Below are 19,931 nucleotides of genomic sequence, written 5' to 3' on the forward strand. Positions count from 1 at the left end.
TTATATATCTATGTGTTTGTATATACCGTTTGTAAATTTGTTTTAAATGTTTTTAAATAAATCTAAATTCTGTTTAATTTAAGCAGTATAGTTTTGTTTTTTAATATTTAAATAATAATAATTATTAGTAGTAGTATTATTATACAATAGGTATAATTATTATACTTAATCATAATAGTTATTTTTATTATTACATATAATAATAATTTACATATACATGTTACATATATAATATACAATAATTATAATAATAATTATTATTATTATTATTGTTATTATATTTAATACATTATAATAATTATTAATTATCTAGATCAGCGGTTCCCAATTCCAGTCCTGGGGACCCCCTGCTCTGCACATTTTGCATGTCTCCCTTTTTTAACACACCTGACAGAGATCATCAGCTTGTTAAGGGAGAGAGCCATGAACTGAACTAATGATCTGATGATCTCAATCAGGTGTGTTAAAAAAGGGAGACATGCAAAATGTGCAGAGCAGGGGGTCCCCAGGACTGGAATTGGGAACCGCTGATCTAGATATAAATAGGAATCATGAATCAATTATTAATATTTTAACATTATTATTATTCTCTTTCTTTATTTAATATAAAATATTTAAAATATATATTTTTTCCTTATTTATATTTATCACAATATCAACTTTTAAATACATACACATACAACCTGTGACAACTTTCCCCACTGTGATGTTTACATTTGTCTTTATACCTACATAACATTCATATATAGTTAATTCATGATTTAATGAATGTGCTGTGGCTTTTGACTATGGGGGGAAATTTAAATATCTAAAAATATTAATGTTTTTTTTTAAAACGCATATTATTACGTCAACGTCTGGTTTGTTGGTGTGTGAAATGAAATCCACTTCTAAGCAGCACTGTCCCATTCTCTAAAGCGCTGAATAAGAGGTCAGTAGTTTGAAGCAGTCTGATATTGGAGCTGCTCTCTAATACAGTTGGGATTGACCTTGGAATGGGACTCACATTTAAAACCCCTATAAATCCTGGACTCGCCGCCCCTGCGCCCTCAGGCTACAAGCAGAGGCATGATGGGATTGTGGAGGATGTATAGGCTCATACAGTATGTGTTCTGACTGTTGAAGACGACTCTGAGACCAAGAACAGAATACAGATGGTTACATTATAGGTCAATGTTGCATTAAAAAAAGCATTTGAACATGTGGGCAGATGTGCGACACGTCCCATGCACAAGATAATCCAGATGTGTTTATCATAGACCATTAATATTGTTTTCATGCACACACAGTATGTTTCACTTAAGCATGCACGCTTGCAGAGGTGCACAGCCAGCTGGAAATGATGGTAACAGAGTTATATACTTTAATTACATTTTTTCTTAGTCTGCGAATCATATTTGGTTCCTCCAGCATGTCTGGAGTGATCCAACAGATCCATAGTCATAAAACAAAAGAAGACTGGAGGAAAAAACTGAGATGAATTGGATTTAGATGATCTGTTTTTATATATTTTTATTTCAGTTTTAGTTTCGGGGGTTTATTTATTTACACTTTCACGTATTTGTTTTCTATTTTTATTTTAATTGAATTGTTAGTCATTTAATTTGATGTGTTTTTCTTTTTATGAATTAAATTTTAGTTTTTTTTTAAACTGCTATTTTGATATTTCAGTTTTATTTTTATTTATTTCCAGTTAGTAATTGTAGTGCTTTAACTTCAACTTATTTCATTTAGTTGCATAAATTAGTATTTATTTATATACTTTCAGTTTAAATTTAAATTTTAGTTTTATTTATAATCATTAAGTTTTGTTATGTGTTTTTTATTTGTTTTATTTTATTTTAAATACTACTATTTAAGTTTTATATACTTTGATTTCAGTTTTAGTTATTTTCTATTGATTTATTTCCACTTTTACTTATTTGCCATTTACTTCCAGTTATTTTAATTTTGATTAATTTTGTTATGTTTTTTTATTTGTATTTCAGTTTTAGTTCAGTTTTGTTTTTAGATTTTTTTTTGTATTTATTTATTTATTTCCACTTTTACCTATTTGCCATTTACTTCCAGATATTTTTAGTTTTCATTTAAATTTTAGTTGAATTCTTAGTAATTTAATTTAGTTTTTTTCCCACATTTTTTATTAATTCAATTTCAGTTTTTTAATACTACTATTTTTGATTATTTAGGTTTTAGTTTTTATTTATTTCCAATTTCAACTTAAACTTATTTCATTTTAAATTTTTGTGTATTTTATTAATTAAATCAATATTTATGTATTATTTCTATTTATTTATTATACTATAGTTATTTATATTGTAATTTTTTATATTTTTATTTTTTTAATTGTTCTATTTGTAATCATTTAATTTTGTTATGTGTTTTTTAATTTGTATTTATTATTACTATTTAGGTTTGATATATTTATATTTATATTTATATTTATATTTATATTTCAGTTTTAGTTTGTAGTTTTTTTATTTATTATTATTTATTTATTTCTAGTTTTGTTTGCCATTTACTGTTATTTTTATTTTTCATTTTAATTTTAGTTGAATTCTTAGTCTTAGTTTTTTAATACTACTATTTTAGTTTTTTTCAACTTATTTTAATTTGTTTTTTTTTTGTTTACTTTGTTTTTTATCTAATATTTATGTATATATTTTATTATACTAGTTTTTTATTTATATTGTAAGTAAGTATTTATTTTTATATTTTCAGTTTTATTTTAATTTTATTTTTATTATTAATCATTTAATTTAGTTAGATGTTTAGTTAGTTAGATGTTTATTTATTTATTTTTTAATACTACTTAGGTTTTTTATTAGTTTTTAGTTTTTTTCACTTTTACTTATTTGCCATTTACTTCGTTATTTTCAGTTTACATTTTAATTTTAGTTTTAATATAATTTAAATAATAAATATTTATTTTATTTTTAAATTTTAAATTAAGTTAGTTTTTTCAATACTACTAATTAATTTTTTTTAATTATTATTATTAGCATATATATTAATACAGTCAGTAAATTAGTATTAAATAATGTCATCAAATAGATTATATATTAAATATATATTATTAATATTATTATTATTGTTGTTGTTGTTGTTATATATTAATATACAGCCTGTACATTTATAACAAATAATGTTATCTAATTGAATATAAATTAAATTAAATTCTGCAGTTTTAGATTGGTTTAGTTTTGTTGTTACTTTTTTGTTACACACACACACACACACACACACACACACACACACACACACACACACACACACACACATACATATATGTATTTTATTTATCAATTAAAATTTTGTTGTTTTAACACTACTATTTAGATTCAGTTTTAGTTAAGTTTTAGTATCTATTTTTATTTCCAGTTAGTAATTCTAGTACGTCAACTCAAACTTATGTCAGTTAGATGCCAATACAACACTTCTAATTTTAGTTTACTTTGTTTTTCATATTGTTTTTTTCCACAACATTTATGCATTGTTTTAATTTTTTATTAATATTTATATACAATTTTTTGTACACAAAAAAATACAAAAGCTGTCACTGGGGCAGGACCTTTTTGAAAGTTACTAAAATGTACCATTCAGGTATGAATATGTACACTTTAGGTACAAATGTGTACATTTAAGGTACTAAAATGCACCCTTTAGGGATAAAAAAGAAGGTAGAAATGTGTCCCTTTTGAAATGGTACCCTCCCAGTGACGCCTTTTGTACATTTTTTACCTGAGAGTGTACAATAGATTGTATTTATATTGTAAATAAGTAAATGTGAGCAGCAGTTGGTTATATCTAAAAATGTTCAACAAGAAAAAGCCATCCACATCTTTGTGAAGTAACAGTATATTAGATTTATTTGATATTTACTTTGCTCTTCAATCTTTTAAATCTGTGAGTGCTTTCCAAAAAATCTATTACAGGCGGCCAACTGAGGTGAAGGCCATAAGAAACACCAGCTCAAAAATATGAGTTTGGACAGTTTCTTGAAAAGACAAGCAGCCTAGGTCGGAGTAACAACCCAATTAGCTTTTCATACAAAAGTATACAAGTTTGAAAGGGCAGACATGCTGTATATGGACAGTGAATATATATTTTGTAAAAGTTTGTAAACCTTTTTGAAGCTTTTGCTTTTATTATATGGATAAGAGCAGCATAAGAGTTAATAATGATAAACAGAATTGACATTTTAAGTAAATGACTTTCTTTTAGACTTGCAACAAGAAAAACATTTCTAAAGTCTCTCTTTTGGCTGTATGAACCGAATAAACTCACTAAACATACAAAACATATCCAAAATACACAGACCGTAAAATAAAATGTGGTTTCTATTGAAATGACTGTGATGGCATTTTACAAAAAAACAGACAGGAAAATGGGTTTGTGAGTAAAAAGCAACAAATAGAAAGGATTGCGACTTATCAAAAGGATGAAGGATGACAACACTGAATGAGATTTAGACAGGAAGTGAATGTGAAGATTTTCATATTTATGCATAAATATTATATATACTACACTGAAAAGTTTTCACCAGATTCAACTTAAAAACTTAAGTTCAGCAACTGCCTTAAAATTTTAAGCTAAATCAGCTTAAAACTACAAGTCATTTGAACTTATTACAATAAAAATTTGTTGATTTAACTTAAAATTTTAAGGCAGCTGCTAAACTTAAGTTTTTGAGTTCAGTGTATGTACACTTGTACAGGCCATTCAAAAGTCAGTCATTTCTTCATAAAAAAAGTGCAATATTGATAGTCACTTAAAGGAACACTCCACTTCTTTTGGAAATAGGCTCATTCTCCAACTCCCCCCGAGTTAATAAATTGATTTTTACCGTTTTGAAATCCATTCAGCCGTTCTCCTGTTCTGACGATATCACTTTTAGCATAGCTTAGCATAGATCATTGAATCCTATTAGACCAATAGCATCGCGTTCAAAAATGAACAGCGAGTTTCGATGTTTGTTGTATTTAAAACTTGACTCTTCTGTAGTTATATCGTGTACTAAAACCAGCGGAAAATGTAAAGTGGACGCAGCAGGCGCATATCATGCAGCGCCTGAAATTAGTTCCCAGCTAGGTAACTTCCAATGTGATGAAGTTAGCATTTCCACATGTGCAGCGTGATATTACTGCGCCTGCTTCGGCCATGTTACGGCAGCAAACTTCTTTGACTATTACGCCAAAATGGGAGTGTAGTTCCTAATCTTATCGTCCTAGAAAATCGGCCGGTCTTAGTACACGATATAACTGCAGAAGAGTCAAGTTTTAAACAGGACAAATATGGAAACTCGTTGGTCATTTTTGAACGCGATGCTGTTGGTCTAATAGGATTCAATGATCTATGCTAAGCTATGCTAAAAGTGATATCGCCAGAACAGGAGAATGGCTGAATGAATTTCAAAACGGTAAAACTCAACTTATTAACTTAATTTCCAAAAAAAGTGGAGTGTTCCTTTAAGAACCCATTATTTTATTTCATATATATTTTTAAATATTAATTTTAGATTTTCTTTAAATCTATTTTTTTAGTTAAAAAAAGAAAAAAGAAAACATTTATTCCCCCATTAAATAACATTTCAGGATTTTTTTATGTCATTTTATTTCATTTGATAATTTTGTATGTTATAGATGTTATATGTTATTTTGTATTTTACTTTGAGATAATTTATTTTATTTAAATGTGTTTATTTATTTTGTTATGGTTTATTTTTGACGTTTATTAATTTTATCCAAATCAGATTACTTAATCATTTTTATTGCTTCAGTTTAAACTTCAGTTAGTTGCCAAAATACAATTTCTAATTTTAGTTTACTTTGTTTTTCATCTAATATCTATGCATTATTTTTATTTTTTAGTGGTATTTATAAACTATTTTATTATACTTTAGTTTTTTATTTATATGTAAATATGTATTTATTTTTATATTTTCAGTTTTCATTTTCATTTTAGTTACTGTTGTTACATATTTGTTTGTTTGTTTGTTTGTTTATTCATTCAGTTATTTTTATTTTTGTTTTTAGTTCAGTTTTATTTTTATTTTTTTTTACTTTTACTTATTTGCCATTTACTTAGTTATTTTCAGTTTACATTTTAATTTTAGTTGAATTCCTATTTTTTTTTACATTTTTAAATGATTGTATTTTGATATATCTGAATTTTAACAATTAAAAAAAATAATATTTGTATTTTAATATCATTATTTAATTTATAATCATAGTATTTTATAAAAAAAAATTTAAATAATAAAATTTAAATAAATGGTAGTGTAAAAAATAGTGGTGGTTCTATTTAAATAAAACTATCACAAAGTAGTGAGATCTTGTAAATATACTAGATTTTTTGTTTAATAATAATTATTATTATTTTGATAGAATTTAATAGAATTTTAGCTGGAAAATCTTTAATGTTTCTGGTATTTTTAATTGTTTCTTATGGTTTATGTTAATATTTATTCATTTAGAACCTTAAATTAAATTGTTGTATTTTGTTATTGTGTATATATCTTTGCTATGTTATATATTAAGTTAAATATAAATATAAATATTAAATACTATTTATATTACTATTTTGACAATAGTGAAACACTAGGGTGGACATGTTTTTAATTTAATATTATTTATTATTTATTTTTATTTTTTTATTTTTTTCCGATAGATTTGGGTGAATTTTGAGATTTTTTTTATTTTATTTAAAAAAGTTATTTTTATTTAAAAAAAGTGAATCAGTACAGTTTTTATTTTATTTCTAAACTTTAATAATTTCATTTATTTTATAACAATGGCAAAAGTGAAACAGTAAGGTGTATATTTTTAATATAAATAAATATATTTTAATTAATTTTAGTTTTTATAGATTTCAATGTTTTTTTAAATCTTTTTTACTTTTTATTTGTAATGATAACACTAACACTTTTCTCTACTTTTTAAAATAAAAAGATTTTTAAAATCCAATTTTTTTTTAGTAAAATCATGCTTATTTGCTTTTCTTGTTGCAAATGAAGTTTAGCGCATTGCATTTTGGGACACAGCACCACATACTGACATCTCTAAGCGTAAGAGAGAATTCATATGCAGGCACTTTTCACTCGATATTAAAAATTTATCCTCATCCCTATAAAATAATGTTATATTATCTTTCATTTTTCAGATTGCTAATATGAAAAATGACACAAACTCTTTTTTCCGCCAACATTTTGTAACATTCACCAGATTAATTGCGCTACTAAACTGTCAAGCTACATTTCATTTTAAGCACTTTATAGATTCCTGTAAAAATGCACAGAAGGCAGCGTATAATAATTCATAAAGTGCTCATTAATAGTTTAGTGTTTTTGCAGGTGGCTGTGAATACAGATGCGTGTGCCTGCATGTCTGATCTTCAGCAGGGTTTGTTCTATTGTTGCTGTCCGTATCCTAAATCGCGTCTGCTCCGCTTCGTTTATGCGGTGTGTGTGAGTGGAATTGCTAAAATACACACCACATGTCACTCTATCAGGCATTATTTCTCACCAGCAAAAACTTAGCTTGTGCTTTTTGCATTAGACTGGTGAGATGCTGTTTTATTGGAAAGATGTTCTTTTACATTTATTCATTTAGTGGTTTATAAATGAAGATATTAAAAGCAATTCATAGAAAGGATGCGACAGCAACAGCAATTCAGTACGAAGTTATGGTTAGGAATTGGCAAGAGAGCCTTATTTTGATAGAATTGAATGAATAGAAATTAGATTTTTTTTCATTGTTTCTTATGGTTTATGTTTACACGTATTCATTTAGAATATTAAATAACATTGTATTTTGTATTATTGTATATGGGCTGAATGCACTTTTTGCTGTTTTTATATATTAAATGAAGTAGACAAATTAAATACTATTTGTGCAGCTTATTTTATTTATAATAGTGAAATGTATTTATTTATTTAATTATTTATTATTTTGCTAGATTTGAAAAAGTTAGCATTTCTTGGTTTTCATTTATTTTGAAAGATTTGGGTGAATTTTGTCAATTGTTTTTATTTCATTTATAAACTTTTTTTAAACTTAAATATTACATTTAAAAAAATGTTACATTGTTATGAATTTTAATGACTTTTTAATCTTATTTATACACTTTATTATTATTATTATTATTATTTTAGAATGATAACACTAACACTTTTAGCTTTTTTATATACCGTTCATGACAATAGTATGAGAAATGCTTTTTATTTATATTTTGTAGATTTATTAATTTTCTTATTTATTTAGACTTGAAAAAGTTGGCACTTTTGTTTTTCATTGTTTTTTTGATAGATTTGGCTGAATTTTGTGAATCTTTTTTATTAAAAAGTGAATCAGTAGAGCTTGTATTTTATTTTATATACGTATACTTTTATTTTATTTATAATAAATATTAATTTATTAAATATTATATTGTTTTATTGATTTTTTTAATTGATTTTTTTTAATGATTTTTAAACAAATATACATTATTTATATACTTTATTACTTATTTCTATTTGTAATGATAACACAAACTTTTTTTGGAATTTTTAAAATACTGTTCATATCTATATTTTGTAGATTTGTTTATTTATTTATTTTTGATAGACTTTTTTTAAGTTAGAAAAAAGTTTATTTCATTTTATTTATAGTAATAGCAATAGTGAAACCGTAGGGTGTAGTTTTTGTTTTATTTAATTAAATGTTGTGTTATTTTTAAATAATGACTTTTTTTTCTTATTTGTAATGATAACACGAACACTTTTGCTATTTTTATATACCATTCATGGCTATAGTAAAACAGTGTGAGATATGCTTTTTATTTATATTTAGTAGATTAATTTATTTTCTTATTTATTTAGATAGACTTGGAAAAGTTAGCATTTTTGTTTTTCATTGTTTTTTGATAGATTTGGGTGAATTTTGTGAATTCTGTTATTTAAAAGTGAATCAGTAGAGCTTATATTTATAAACTTTATTACTTTTATTTATACATATTATTGAATTAAATATTATATTATTTTATTTATTATTTTTATATTATTTTGAATGATTTTTAAAAATACTTTATTACTTATTTATATTTGTAATGATAACACAAACTTTTTTTTGGTATTTTTGAAATACTATTCATATCTATATTTTGTAGATTTATTTATTTATTTTTGATAGATTTTGGTGAATTTTATTAATTGTTTTTTTTTTAAGTTAGAAAAAATGTAGAGTTTTTATTTTTTTATAAACTTTATTTAATTTTACTTATAGTAATAGCAATAGTGAAACAGTAGGGTGTAGTTTTTGTTTTATTTAATTAAATGTTGTGTTATTTTTAAATACATGTTTGTTTTTATAGATTTGAATGATTTTTCTTCTTATTTATACACTTTATTACTTCTATTTTAGCTTATATTTTATTTATAAACTTAATTACTTTTATTTTATTTATAATAAGAGCAATAGTGAAACAGTAGGGGTAGATTTTTTATTTAATTAAATATTATACAATTTTTATTGATTTATTATTATATATATTATTATATTCTTTTGAATGATTTTTTACAATATCATTTATATACTTTATTACTTTTATTTCTATTTGTAATGATATTAACTTTTTTTTGGTATTTTTAATACAACATTCATATTTATATTTTGTAGATTGATTTGTTTATTTTTGTTAGATTTAGATCAATTTGTGAACTGTTTTTTTTTAAGAAAAACTTTGTTTTGTTTATAGTGATAGCAATAGTGAAACAGTAGGGAGTAGTTTTTGTTTTAATTAAGTATTATAATATTTTTAAATACATTTTTTATTTTATAGATTTGAATGATTTTTCTTCTTATTTATACACTTCATTACTTTTATTTTTTATTTGAAATGATAACACTAACACTTTGTTTGCTATTATTTTTAATATGCCATTCATCACAACAGTAAAATGTGTATGCTTTTTAGTTTTCATAGTTCTTTAATAGATTTGGGTAAATTTTGTGAATTCTTTTATTTAAAAGTAAATCAGTAGAGCTTATATTTTACTTTTATTTTATTTATAATGAGAGCAATAGTGAAACAGTAGGGGTAGATTTTTTATTTAATTAAATATAATATTTTTATTGATTTATTATTATATATATTATATTCTTTTGAATGATTTTTTACAATATCATTTATATACTTTATTACTTTTATTTCTATTTGTAATGATATTAACTTTTTTTGGTATTTTTAATACAACATTCATATTTATATTTTGTAGATTGATTTGTTTATTTTTGTTAGATTTAGATCAATTTGTGAACTGTTTTTTTTTAAGAAAAACTTTGTTTTGTTTATAGTGATAGCAATAGTGAAACAGTAGGGAGTAGTTTTTGTTTTAATTAAGTATTATAATATTTTTAAATACATTTTTTATTTTATAGATTTGAATGATTTTTCTTCTTATTTATACACTTCATTACTTTTATTTTTTATTTGAAATGATAACACTAACACTTTGTTTGCTATTATTTTTAATATGCCATTCATCACAACAGTAAAATGTGTATGCTTTTTAGTTTTCATAGTTCTTTAATAGATTTGGGTAAATTTTGTGAATTCTTTTATTTAAAAGTAAATCAGTAGAGCTTATATTTTACTTTTATTTTATTTATAATGAGAGCAATAGTGAAACAGTAGGGGTAGATTTTTTATTTAATTAAATATAATATTTTTATTGATTTATTATTATATATATTATATTCTTTTGAATGATTTTTTTTTACAATATAATTTATATACTTTATTACTTCATTTCTATTTGTAATGATAACTAACTTTTTTGGGTATTTTTTGATAGATTTGGATGAATTTTTGTGACAGAAGGTTGTTGTTGTTTTATTCAATTAAATATGATATTATAAAATATTTAAATGAGATTATTAAAAATATGCCAATCATGACAATAGTAAAACAGTATGGCGCATGCATTTTATTTCTATTTTGTATGTAGAATTTATTTATTTAGTTAATTAGATAGTTAGAATTGCTTTTAGAAAAGATGTTTAGTATATATTTTTTATTGTTAGTATAATTGTAAAATAGGTTTTTATTTGATGTTTTAAATTTAAATTTTTAATTTTAATTCAGATTCTTGAAAAATTTAATGTTTTTCAACAATGAAATATTCTTTATATTTTTTAAATGTATATATATATATATATATATATATATATATATATATATATATATAAAATATACTTTATATTATATATAATTTTTATTTTATTATTGTATTTCATTTATATTACTTTTGATAAATTTGACTGAATTTGGTCATTATGTGACCTTGTTAACTTAATTAACCAGCAAACTTTTTCCTAATAAAAGTCGAGATGTAATTTCCCACACAGCAGGAGAGAGAGAGAGAGAGGGAGAGATGAGCAGGTGTGTGTGTCTCTCTCTCTCTCTCTCTCTCTGTCTGTCAGTCGCTGTGAAGCTTCATTTCTGTCCTCCGACTGCATGATTGCATTTCATCAGTGCGGCTCCTTAATCAGATCTGCAGTGCTGGTCAAACTCAATCGCGGCGGGGCTGCTTGACCCGACACTTCCTCTGTCAGCACATGCTGAATCAAACTGACTTAACACTGACACGTCTGTCTGAAGTAACGTGTCACTTATAGTTACAGTATGTTGAATCTAAGGATGTTTTTTTGTGTTTTTGCGGCGCCATCTTGTGGGACACTGCACCCAAAACAATGGCACTTAAAGTGGTCGTTTGGCATGTTTACTTGTACAGGTGGTCTGACGGTTAGTCTGTGTGTGTGTTCACGTCTAGAGTTTGATGGAGATCCGGTCGGATGACAGCTGGAACTGTGGTTATAACCGGAGGAATTCTCGCCACGGTGATTCTCCTGTGCATCATTGTCGTGCTCTGTTACTGTCGACTTCAGGTAAGCGGATGTGTCTGATACCTGAGCTTTACACTCGTAACTTATGGCTAAAACATAATGACAGATATTTTTCTTTATACATTGCGTTTGGTGACTAAATTGTTTTATTAAAAAACAAAACAACTAGATTTTTTTATATATATCGTCAAGCCCGAAATTATTCATACCCTCTGCAAATTCTGACTTAAAGTTACCTTTATTCAACCCAGAAGATAATAAGACGATGTACAAGAGGCATCATTGTGAAAAAACATATTTCTCAGCTTTTATTTACATTTGAACAAAAATGTAAAATGTTCAAAATTATTCATACCCTTTGCAAACTGTCACAGTCTATGGGAAAATCCAAAGTTCTATACCATTCCAAATAGTCCAAGTTGTTCTAAAGCATCCTAATTACCCTGATTCATTGGGAACAGCTGTTTTAATCAACTCAACAGGTGAAAAACAGAAGCTCTCTGCTGTTGGTTTGTGGACAGTCATGGCTAAGACAAAGGAGCTGACTGAGGACCTGCGGCTGCGCATTGTGGTTGCTCACAGGTCAGGAAAGGCCTATAAGACCATATCTAAATGTTTTGAAGTTCCAGTGGCTACAGTGCAAAGTATTATTAAAAAATACAAGACAAAAGTGGCGCCTGTGCTGGCCAGGAGGATAGTGAGAGAGGTAAAAAAGAATCAAAGAATCACCACCAAGGTCATCCTGATGAATCTGGGCTCTGCTGGTGGAAACATCTCAAGGCAGACAGTCCAACGGACACTGCACACCGCTGGGTTCCACGGACGCAGACCGAGGAGGACAACACTTCTCCAGATAAGGCACACAAAAGCTCGCTTGGCCTTTGCAAATGCTCATCTGGACAAAGAAGACTTCTGGTCTTCTGCTTTATGGTCAGATGAAACAAAAATTTAATTGTTTGGCCACAATGATGTGGCATAAAAAAGGAGAAGCCTTCAACCCTAAGAACACCATCCCCACTGTCAAACATGGTGGTGGGAACCTAATGTTTTGGGGGTTTTTTTCAGCCGGTGGACCAGGGAACCTAATCACAGTCAACGGCACCATGAAAAAGGAGCAATACATCAAAATGCTCAACAACAACATCAGGCAGTCTGCAGAAAAACTTGGCCTTGGGCACCAGTGGACATTTCAGCACGACAACGACCCAAAACACAGCAAAAGTGGTGAAGAAATGGTTAGCAGACAAAAACATTAACATTTTGCAGTGGCCCAGCCAGAGTCCTGACTTAAATCCAATTGAGAATCTGTGGAGGGAGCTAAAGATCAGGGTGATGGCAAGAAGACCCTCCAACCTGAAAGTGTTGGAGCTCAGCGCTAAAGATAATTGGGCAAAAATACCAGTGGAGACATGCAAAAAGCTGGTCAGCAATTATAGGAAGCGTTTGATTGCTGTAATAGCCAATAAAGGCTTTTCTATTGATTATTGAGAAGGGTTTGAATAATTTTGGACATGCCACTTTTTGTTCAAATGTAAATAAAAGATGAGTAATATTTTTTCCACAATGATGCCTCTTGTACATCGTCTTATCATCTGTTGGGAGAAGCCTGTGTCATTTCCGGTCAAAAAAAAACTTGCTGGTTGAATAAAAGTAACTTTAAGTCAGAATTAGCCAGGGATATGAATAATTTCAGGCTTGACTGTATATACACTGCCCTTCAAAAGTTTGGAAACACCACCAAAGTTTGCCAAAGTGTGTTTTGGACAATATCAGCCAAGAATCATCTTTGGGCAATCCTTCAGGAGGCTTGGAGTAATATATCAAGTCAATGTTTGAATAAACTGACAGCTCGGATGCCCAGATTAAGCAGAGCTGTAATAGCTGCTAATGGTGGATATTTTGATTAATCGTACATAGAAATCGTACATAGAAAAACAGTTTTTTCTATGTATAAACTGTTTATGTAATAAAATATGTTTTCTGTTGTTTTGTCAGAATGATTACAAATTAAAAGGATGCCAATATTGTCCAAAAACCCCAAATTTCTTTCAATTATGTATACAGTGTTTTTTGTGTGTAATAATGACAATAGTGAAAAAAAGTAGGGTGTACTTGTTTATTATTTTTTTAAATTAATTGTTGTAGTTTTTAAAAAGTTATTTTTATTTTTTATAGTTTATTATTGAATTCTTCTATAAAATGTAAATCAACAGTTCTTATTTTATTGTTAAACTTTATTACTTTTATTTTATTTGTAATGGTAGCGATAGTGAAACAGTAGGGTGTAGATGTTTTTAATTTAATTAAATATTATTTTTTTAGTACATTTTTGTTTTATAGATTTGAATGATTTTATATTTGATTTATATGCTTTATTACTTTTATTTTATTTGTAATGGTAGCAATAGTGAAACAGTAGGGTGTGGATTTTTTTATTTTATTTAATTAAATATTAATTAATAATATTTTTTCGTAGATTTTAGTTTTATAGATTTGAAAGATTTTTTTTCTTTATTAGTTTTGTTTTTTTAAATAATGGTAGCAATAGTGAAACAGTAGGGTGCAGATTTTAAAATTTACATTTTAGATTATTTTTTAATGATTTTTTGTTTTATAGATTTGAATGTTTTTATATACTTTATTATTATTATTTTTTTATAATGGTAGCAATAGTAAAACAGTTGGGTGTAGATTTTTTTTTTTTAATATTATTTTGTAATTAATTTTTGTTTTATAGATGTGAATGATTTTTTATTAGTTTTATTTTATTTATAATGATAGCAATAGTGAAACAGCAGTTATTTTAAATTAATTGTTTTTATAGATTGTAATGATTTTTTATGTTATTTATACACTTTATTCATTTTATTTTATTTACAATAATAGCAATAGTGAACAGGAGGTTGTGGATTTTTTTATTTAATTAAATATTATATTGTTTTTAAATTATGTTTTTACTTTATGTATAATGGTAGCAATAGTATATGGTGTAGATTTTTTAAATGTAATAAAATACATTATTTAAATTTTTTTTCTTATACGCTTTATTAGTTTTATTTTATCTATAATATAACAGTGAAACAATTGGCTGTAGATTTTTTATGTAATTAAATTATTTATTTACAGACTTTATGTATAATATAATATAAGATAATATTAATATTTAATTCGATTTTATTTATACACTATTCATTTTACTTTATTTATAAAGGTAGCAATAATAAAATAGTAAGGTAGATTTTTTTATTTAATTAAATATTTTTAATGAATTGTATTTATTGATTTGAATGATGATTTTTATTTTATTTATACACTATTAGTTTTTATAGATGTTAATGATTTTTTAATTCATTTTAGTTTTATTTATAATAATAACACTAGGCAAACAGTAGAATGCAGCTTTTAAAATGTAATTATTTTTTGTTATTTATATATTTTTAATTATTTATATTTCTATCATTTTTAATAGATTTGAAACATCTCTATTTATAATGATAACAACAGTACAATTTATTTTCTTTCTTTATTTTTATTTTTTGATTAAGTTAATTACTTTTATTTTTATTTATAACAGTAACAATTGTGGAGGAAGGAGTAGGAAGTAAAATTTGTATTAAAAAAAATCTATTATATTGTTTCTTTATGTTTTGATCAATTAAAAAGAATAAGTGAATTGTTTCATTTATAAATATTGTATTATTTAAAATGAAAGTAATTAAATAATAATAACTATTATTTTATTTAATAATTTATTATTATTATTATTATTATTATTAATTAATTTTTACCTCCAATGATGTCCTATTTAATTCCTATCTCTATCACTGACTAACCAGCCTTGTTTATCTTCTAGTATTATTGCTGTAAGAAGAATGGATCTGATCCAGATGCTGTTTGCCCACAACCCCAGTTTTCCTGCAACGCATGCAGCACATCCAGGGTGGACGGGACCGCCTCCACCCCGCTCTCCCTGTCACCAGAGCCCACGCCTCCACAAAGCTTCTGCCCCACCTGCTCTCCATACAGCTCTCCATTCTACATCAGCACCATGGAGGAATCACGCAACGGGCCCGAACGGATCACTTACATGCCGGCCCACTACGAAAGCCCGTCCCTGTCTCTCACCCTTCCCTCGTTACACAGCGCCTCGCTGAGCTCTCGAAGCCGACCAGACCTCTACTCCAACACACGTGCCATAAGCACTGACGTCTGATCAGTGACGACTACCGAAAACACCCCAAATGTTGTAGAAAAAAAAAAATGAAATGGGGATCAAAAGACAGCGAGTACTTAGTTTTTACATTTGATCTGTCTAGCAGTAAATTGAAATCAATAATTCTGTGATGTTTTATAGGAACTGATACAAATTTGTTCTTCCTGGATTTATTTGACTCTAATTAACACTGAAATTTTTTTGTTAATCTGTATTTTTGTCTTGTTTTTAAATCTAAGCATAAGTAAGTAGGTTTATAAGGCTTATTGTTCATCTTGAATTCGTTTTTTTTATTATGTGTAATATCTTTCCCCTTATTTTTAATATTTTCCCCCTTATTTATAGAAGTTAGTTTTGTGCTGTAACAAGAAAGAAACAGTTTTTTGTTTTTTATTGTTTTATTTAGTTTAGTTTATTTCATTGTTGTCCATTGTTTTAAAAACGCCAGTTTTTCTTGTTTTTGAAAACGACAGACATATAAAATAAAAAACAAATTAGTTTTTTTATTAAGTTTAATATTTTTCCCTCTTATTTTTAATATGTTTCCCCTTATATATAGAAGTTAGTTTTGTGCTAAAACAAGAAAGAAACTGTTTTTTGTTTTTTATTGTTTTATTTATTTTATTTTATTTCATTGTTCATTGTTGTCCATTGTTTTAAAAACGGCATTTTTTTCTTGTTTTTAAAAACGACGGACATAAAAAATAAAATAAAAAACAAATTAGTTTTTTTATTAAGTTTAATATTTTTCCCTCTTATTTTTAATATTTTCCCTCTTATATATAGAAGTTAGTTTTGTGCTAAAACAAGAAATAAACGGTTTTTGTTCATGTTAATGTTTGTTTTTTATTGTTTGTATATATAGTTTATTTTATTTCATTGTTCATTGTTGTCCATTGTTTTAAAAACAGCTGTTTTTTCTTGTTTTTAAAAACAACGGATATATTTTTTATTAAGTTTAATATTTTTCCCTCTTATTTTTAATATTTTCCCCCTTATATATAGAAGTTAGTTTTGTGCTAAAACAAGAAAAAAACTGTTTTTTGTTTTTTATTGTTGTATTTAGTTTATTTTATTTCATTGTTCATTGTTGTCCATTGTTTTAAAAACGCCAATTTTTCTTGTTTTTAAAAACAACGGACATAAAAAATAAAATAAAAAACAAATTAGTTTTTTTATTAAGTTTAATATTTTTCCCTCTTATTTTTAATATTTTCCCCTTATATATAGAAGTTAGTTTTGTGCTAAAACAAGAAAGAAACTGTTTTTGTTCATGTTAATGTTTGTTTTTTATTGTTTGTATATATAGTTTATTTAATTTCATTGTTCATTGTTGTCCATTGTTTTAAAAACAGCTGTTTTTTCTTGTTTTTAAAAACAACGGACATATTTTTTATCAAGTTTAATATTTTTCCCTCTTATTTTTAATATTTTTCCCCTTATATATAGAAGTTAGTTTTGTGCTAAAACAAGAAAGAAACTATTGTCTATTGTTTTAAACGGCAGTTTTTTCTTGTTTTTAAAAAACAACGGACGTAAAAAATAAAATAAAAAACAAACAATAACATTAACAAAAAATAAATAAACAAAATAAGTATCTTCTGAGCGTAAGTTTTAACATCTAACACTGTTTTGAAATGTTTTTATGGAACACAAATCAAAACTACAAATACAGGCTAAAACAAGAACATTGTTTGAACAAAAATAAATAAAACAAAAAAAGGAACAAAAACAACAAAAATAAACAAATAATAAACAAGAGAAAGTTCTTTGAACTTATGCTATTTTAAAAGGCGTTTTCATTGTTTTTACTGACAATTAAGACTAAAATGCTGATTGAGAACATTTTTTGGCAGTGGGGGGGTAAGGGCTTGTAGTTTTCTAAGCGGCCTTCAAAAACTTTCTGGGCCTTTTCATTTGATATTTTAACATATGGGCTTCCTGTAATGGGCTAATGTATGAGGGCTATACTAAACAAGAACATTTTGTTATTGTGCCACAATAAAACTTTATTTTATTATTTTGTTTTCAACCCTTTTTTTGTACTCCAGCTATTTTTAGCTATAGGCTACAAACTAACATTTTGTTGCTTGATATTGCAAACTGGTGTGTCTTACCATGTTATTTTAATGTATTATCATAATTATGAACACATTGGTTTGTAGTGTAAACGGTTTTAACGTTTACCGCGTTTTGTTATTGTTTTTGTTATTTCCTTACAGCGGCTAATGAACCGGAAGTCGCGCACTTTGACAGAAAATGGCGTACGCCTGCGTTAAAAGATAAGGCAGTCTTTGGGTTGATATGAGTTTTTTCCTTGCAATTCCACTTGGCGGCGCTAGAGTTGCAAAAATCCCTCATTTCATCTTTAACTAAACGTTTTTTAGTCATCATCTCTATGCAAGTTCAACGTAGTCAGTCGTAACAAGGGATCTGAGTGTCTGTTAAGTCCATGAGGAGATGTTTGAGGTAATATATTGATACAGTTTTATTTATTACATGCTACAGTTATTCTGTTTGTAACTTTTATTAGTCAAACAGTGGCTCACGTTTAGTCAAGGTTAATGTGTTTCTCTATTGTGTGTCCAGTTGTTTGAGTTTATACATTTGTGATGCTTGATCATAATTGTCTGTCAGTGACAAGGATGTGATGATAGAACTGGTAGCAACTGTTACTTTCCATGTAACAAGGAAAACATTTTTTTACCTTAGTGTCTTCAGACTGTTTAGAACATGAGCAATGTTTTACAGATGAACCAGTAAGCAAATAAAGAAATAAATTCAGGATACATATCACTTTGTGTGCAAAGAAGCAAAATAGTTATTATAATATAAAAAGGATTTAATGTGGTAATAGCGTGGGTCTACCACTACTTTATAAAATACTGTTAAAAATACATTTTGAACAGAAATTATTATTATTATTACTTTATTTTACTGTAATCACATTTACCTTTTGCGATTATATTATGTGATTATATTAAGTGAATTGTTTTTTGTATTTAGTGTAGTATTTTTTTATTTAGTTTTATTTAATGAAATTGAAATTAAATACATTGTTTTATTAATATAATTAAATGATTATTATTAATATAATAAGTATAAGACTAATAATGGCTCTACCACTTTTTTATAATATCACAGAGATTTTATTTTGATATTTTAAACAGAATTTTGCCTTAATCACATTTGCTGTTTTTTCTTATTCATTTTTGTTGTATTTTTTTGTATATTTTTATTTTCATTATCAATTCTATATTATTTTTTAATTTTTCATTATTTTTGTATGTTTGTTTAATTTACATTTACTATGATGAACTTATTCATTTTAATTTAAATAATGTTAATGAATTGAATGATAGATTAGTAAATTGTATTAATATAAAATAATATTACAGAAAAATTTGTAGACTATAATAATAGTTTGACTCTAGCACTTCTTCATAAATGACTTTATATTTATATTTTGTTTAATTTAAAAAAAATATTTTGTGAATTATAAATTAAATTCCTTTTACTATGATGAACTTCTTTTATTAATGTTAACGAATGATTGATTAATAAAGTTGTATTAGTATAAAATAATATAACAGAAATATTTAGCAGACTAATACTAGTTTAGCTTTACTCTTCTTTACTTTTAATTTAAAAAAAATATATATATAAACATAAATACATATTTAAAGTAAATATTTAAAATAAATAAATGTATATTTATCACAGAAATTATTTTTGTGTTTTTCGCTCTTTTTTGTATTTTTGTTCAATGTTATTAATTTTTTCTGTTAAATCCACTATGACAAAACACGTTTTTATTGTTATATTAAGCATTATTA

General features: G+C 25.8%; 1 protein-coding gene across 1 annotated transcript in view; it reads left to right on the forward strand.

Annotated features, from left to right (window-relative positions):
- fam163ab (family with sequence similarity 163 member Ab) overlaps positions 1-16,421 on the forward strand; it is a 59,858-nt gene extending 43,437 nt beyond the window's left edge. The window contains exons 2-3 of the mRNA XM_073844936.1: positions 11,810-11,924; positions 15,736-16,421. Of these exons, the coding sequence (XP_073701037.1) occupies positions 11,832-11,924; positions 15,736-16,095 (453 nt within the window). The 5' untranslated portion in view covers positions 11,810-11,831 and the 3' untranslated portion in view covers positions 16,096-16,421. The remainder of the gene's footprint in view (positions 1-11,809; positions 11,925-15,735) is intronic.
- The last annotated feature ends 3,510 nt before the right edge of the window (positions 16,422-19,931 follow it).

Source organism: Garra rufa, chromosome 7 (genome assembly GCF_049309525.1).
Source record: "Garra rufa chromosome 7, GarRuf1.0, whole genome shotgun sequence".
NCBI lineage: Eukaryota > Metazoa > Chordata > Actinopteri > Cypriniformes > Cyprinidae > Garra > Garra rufa.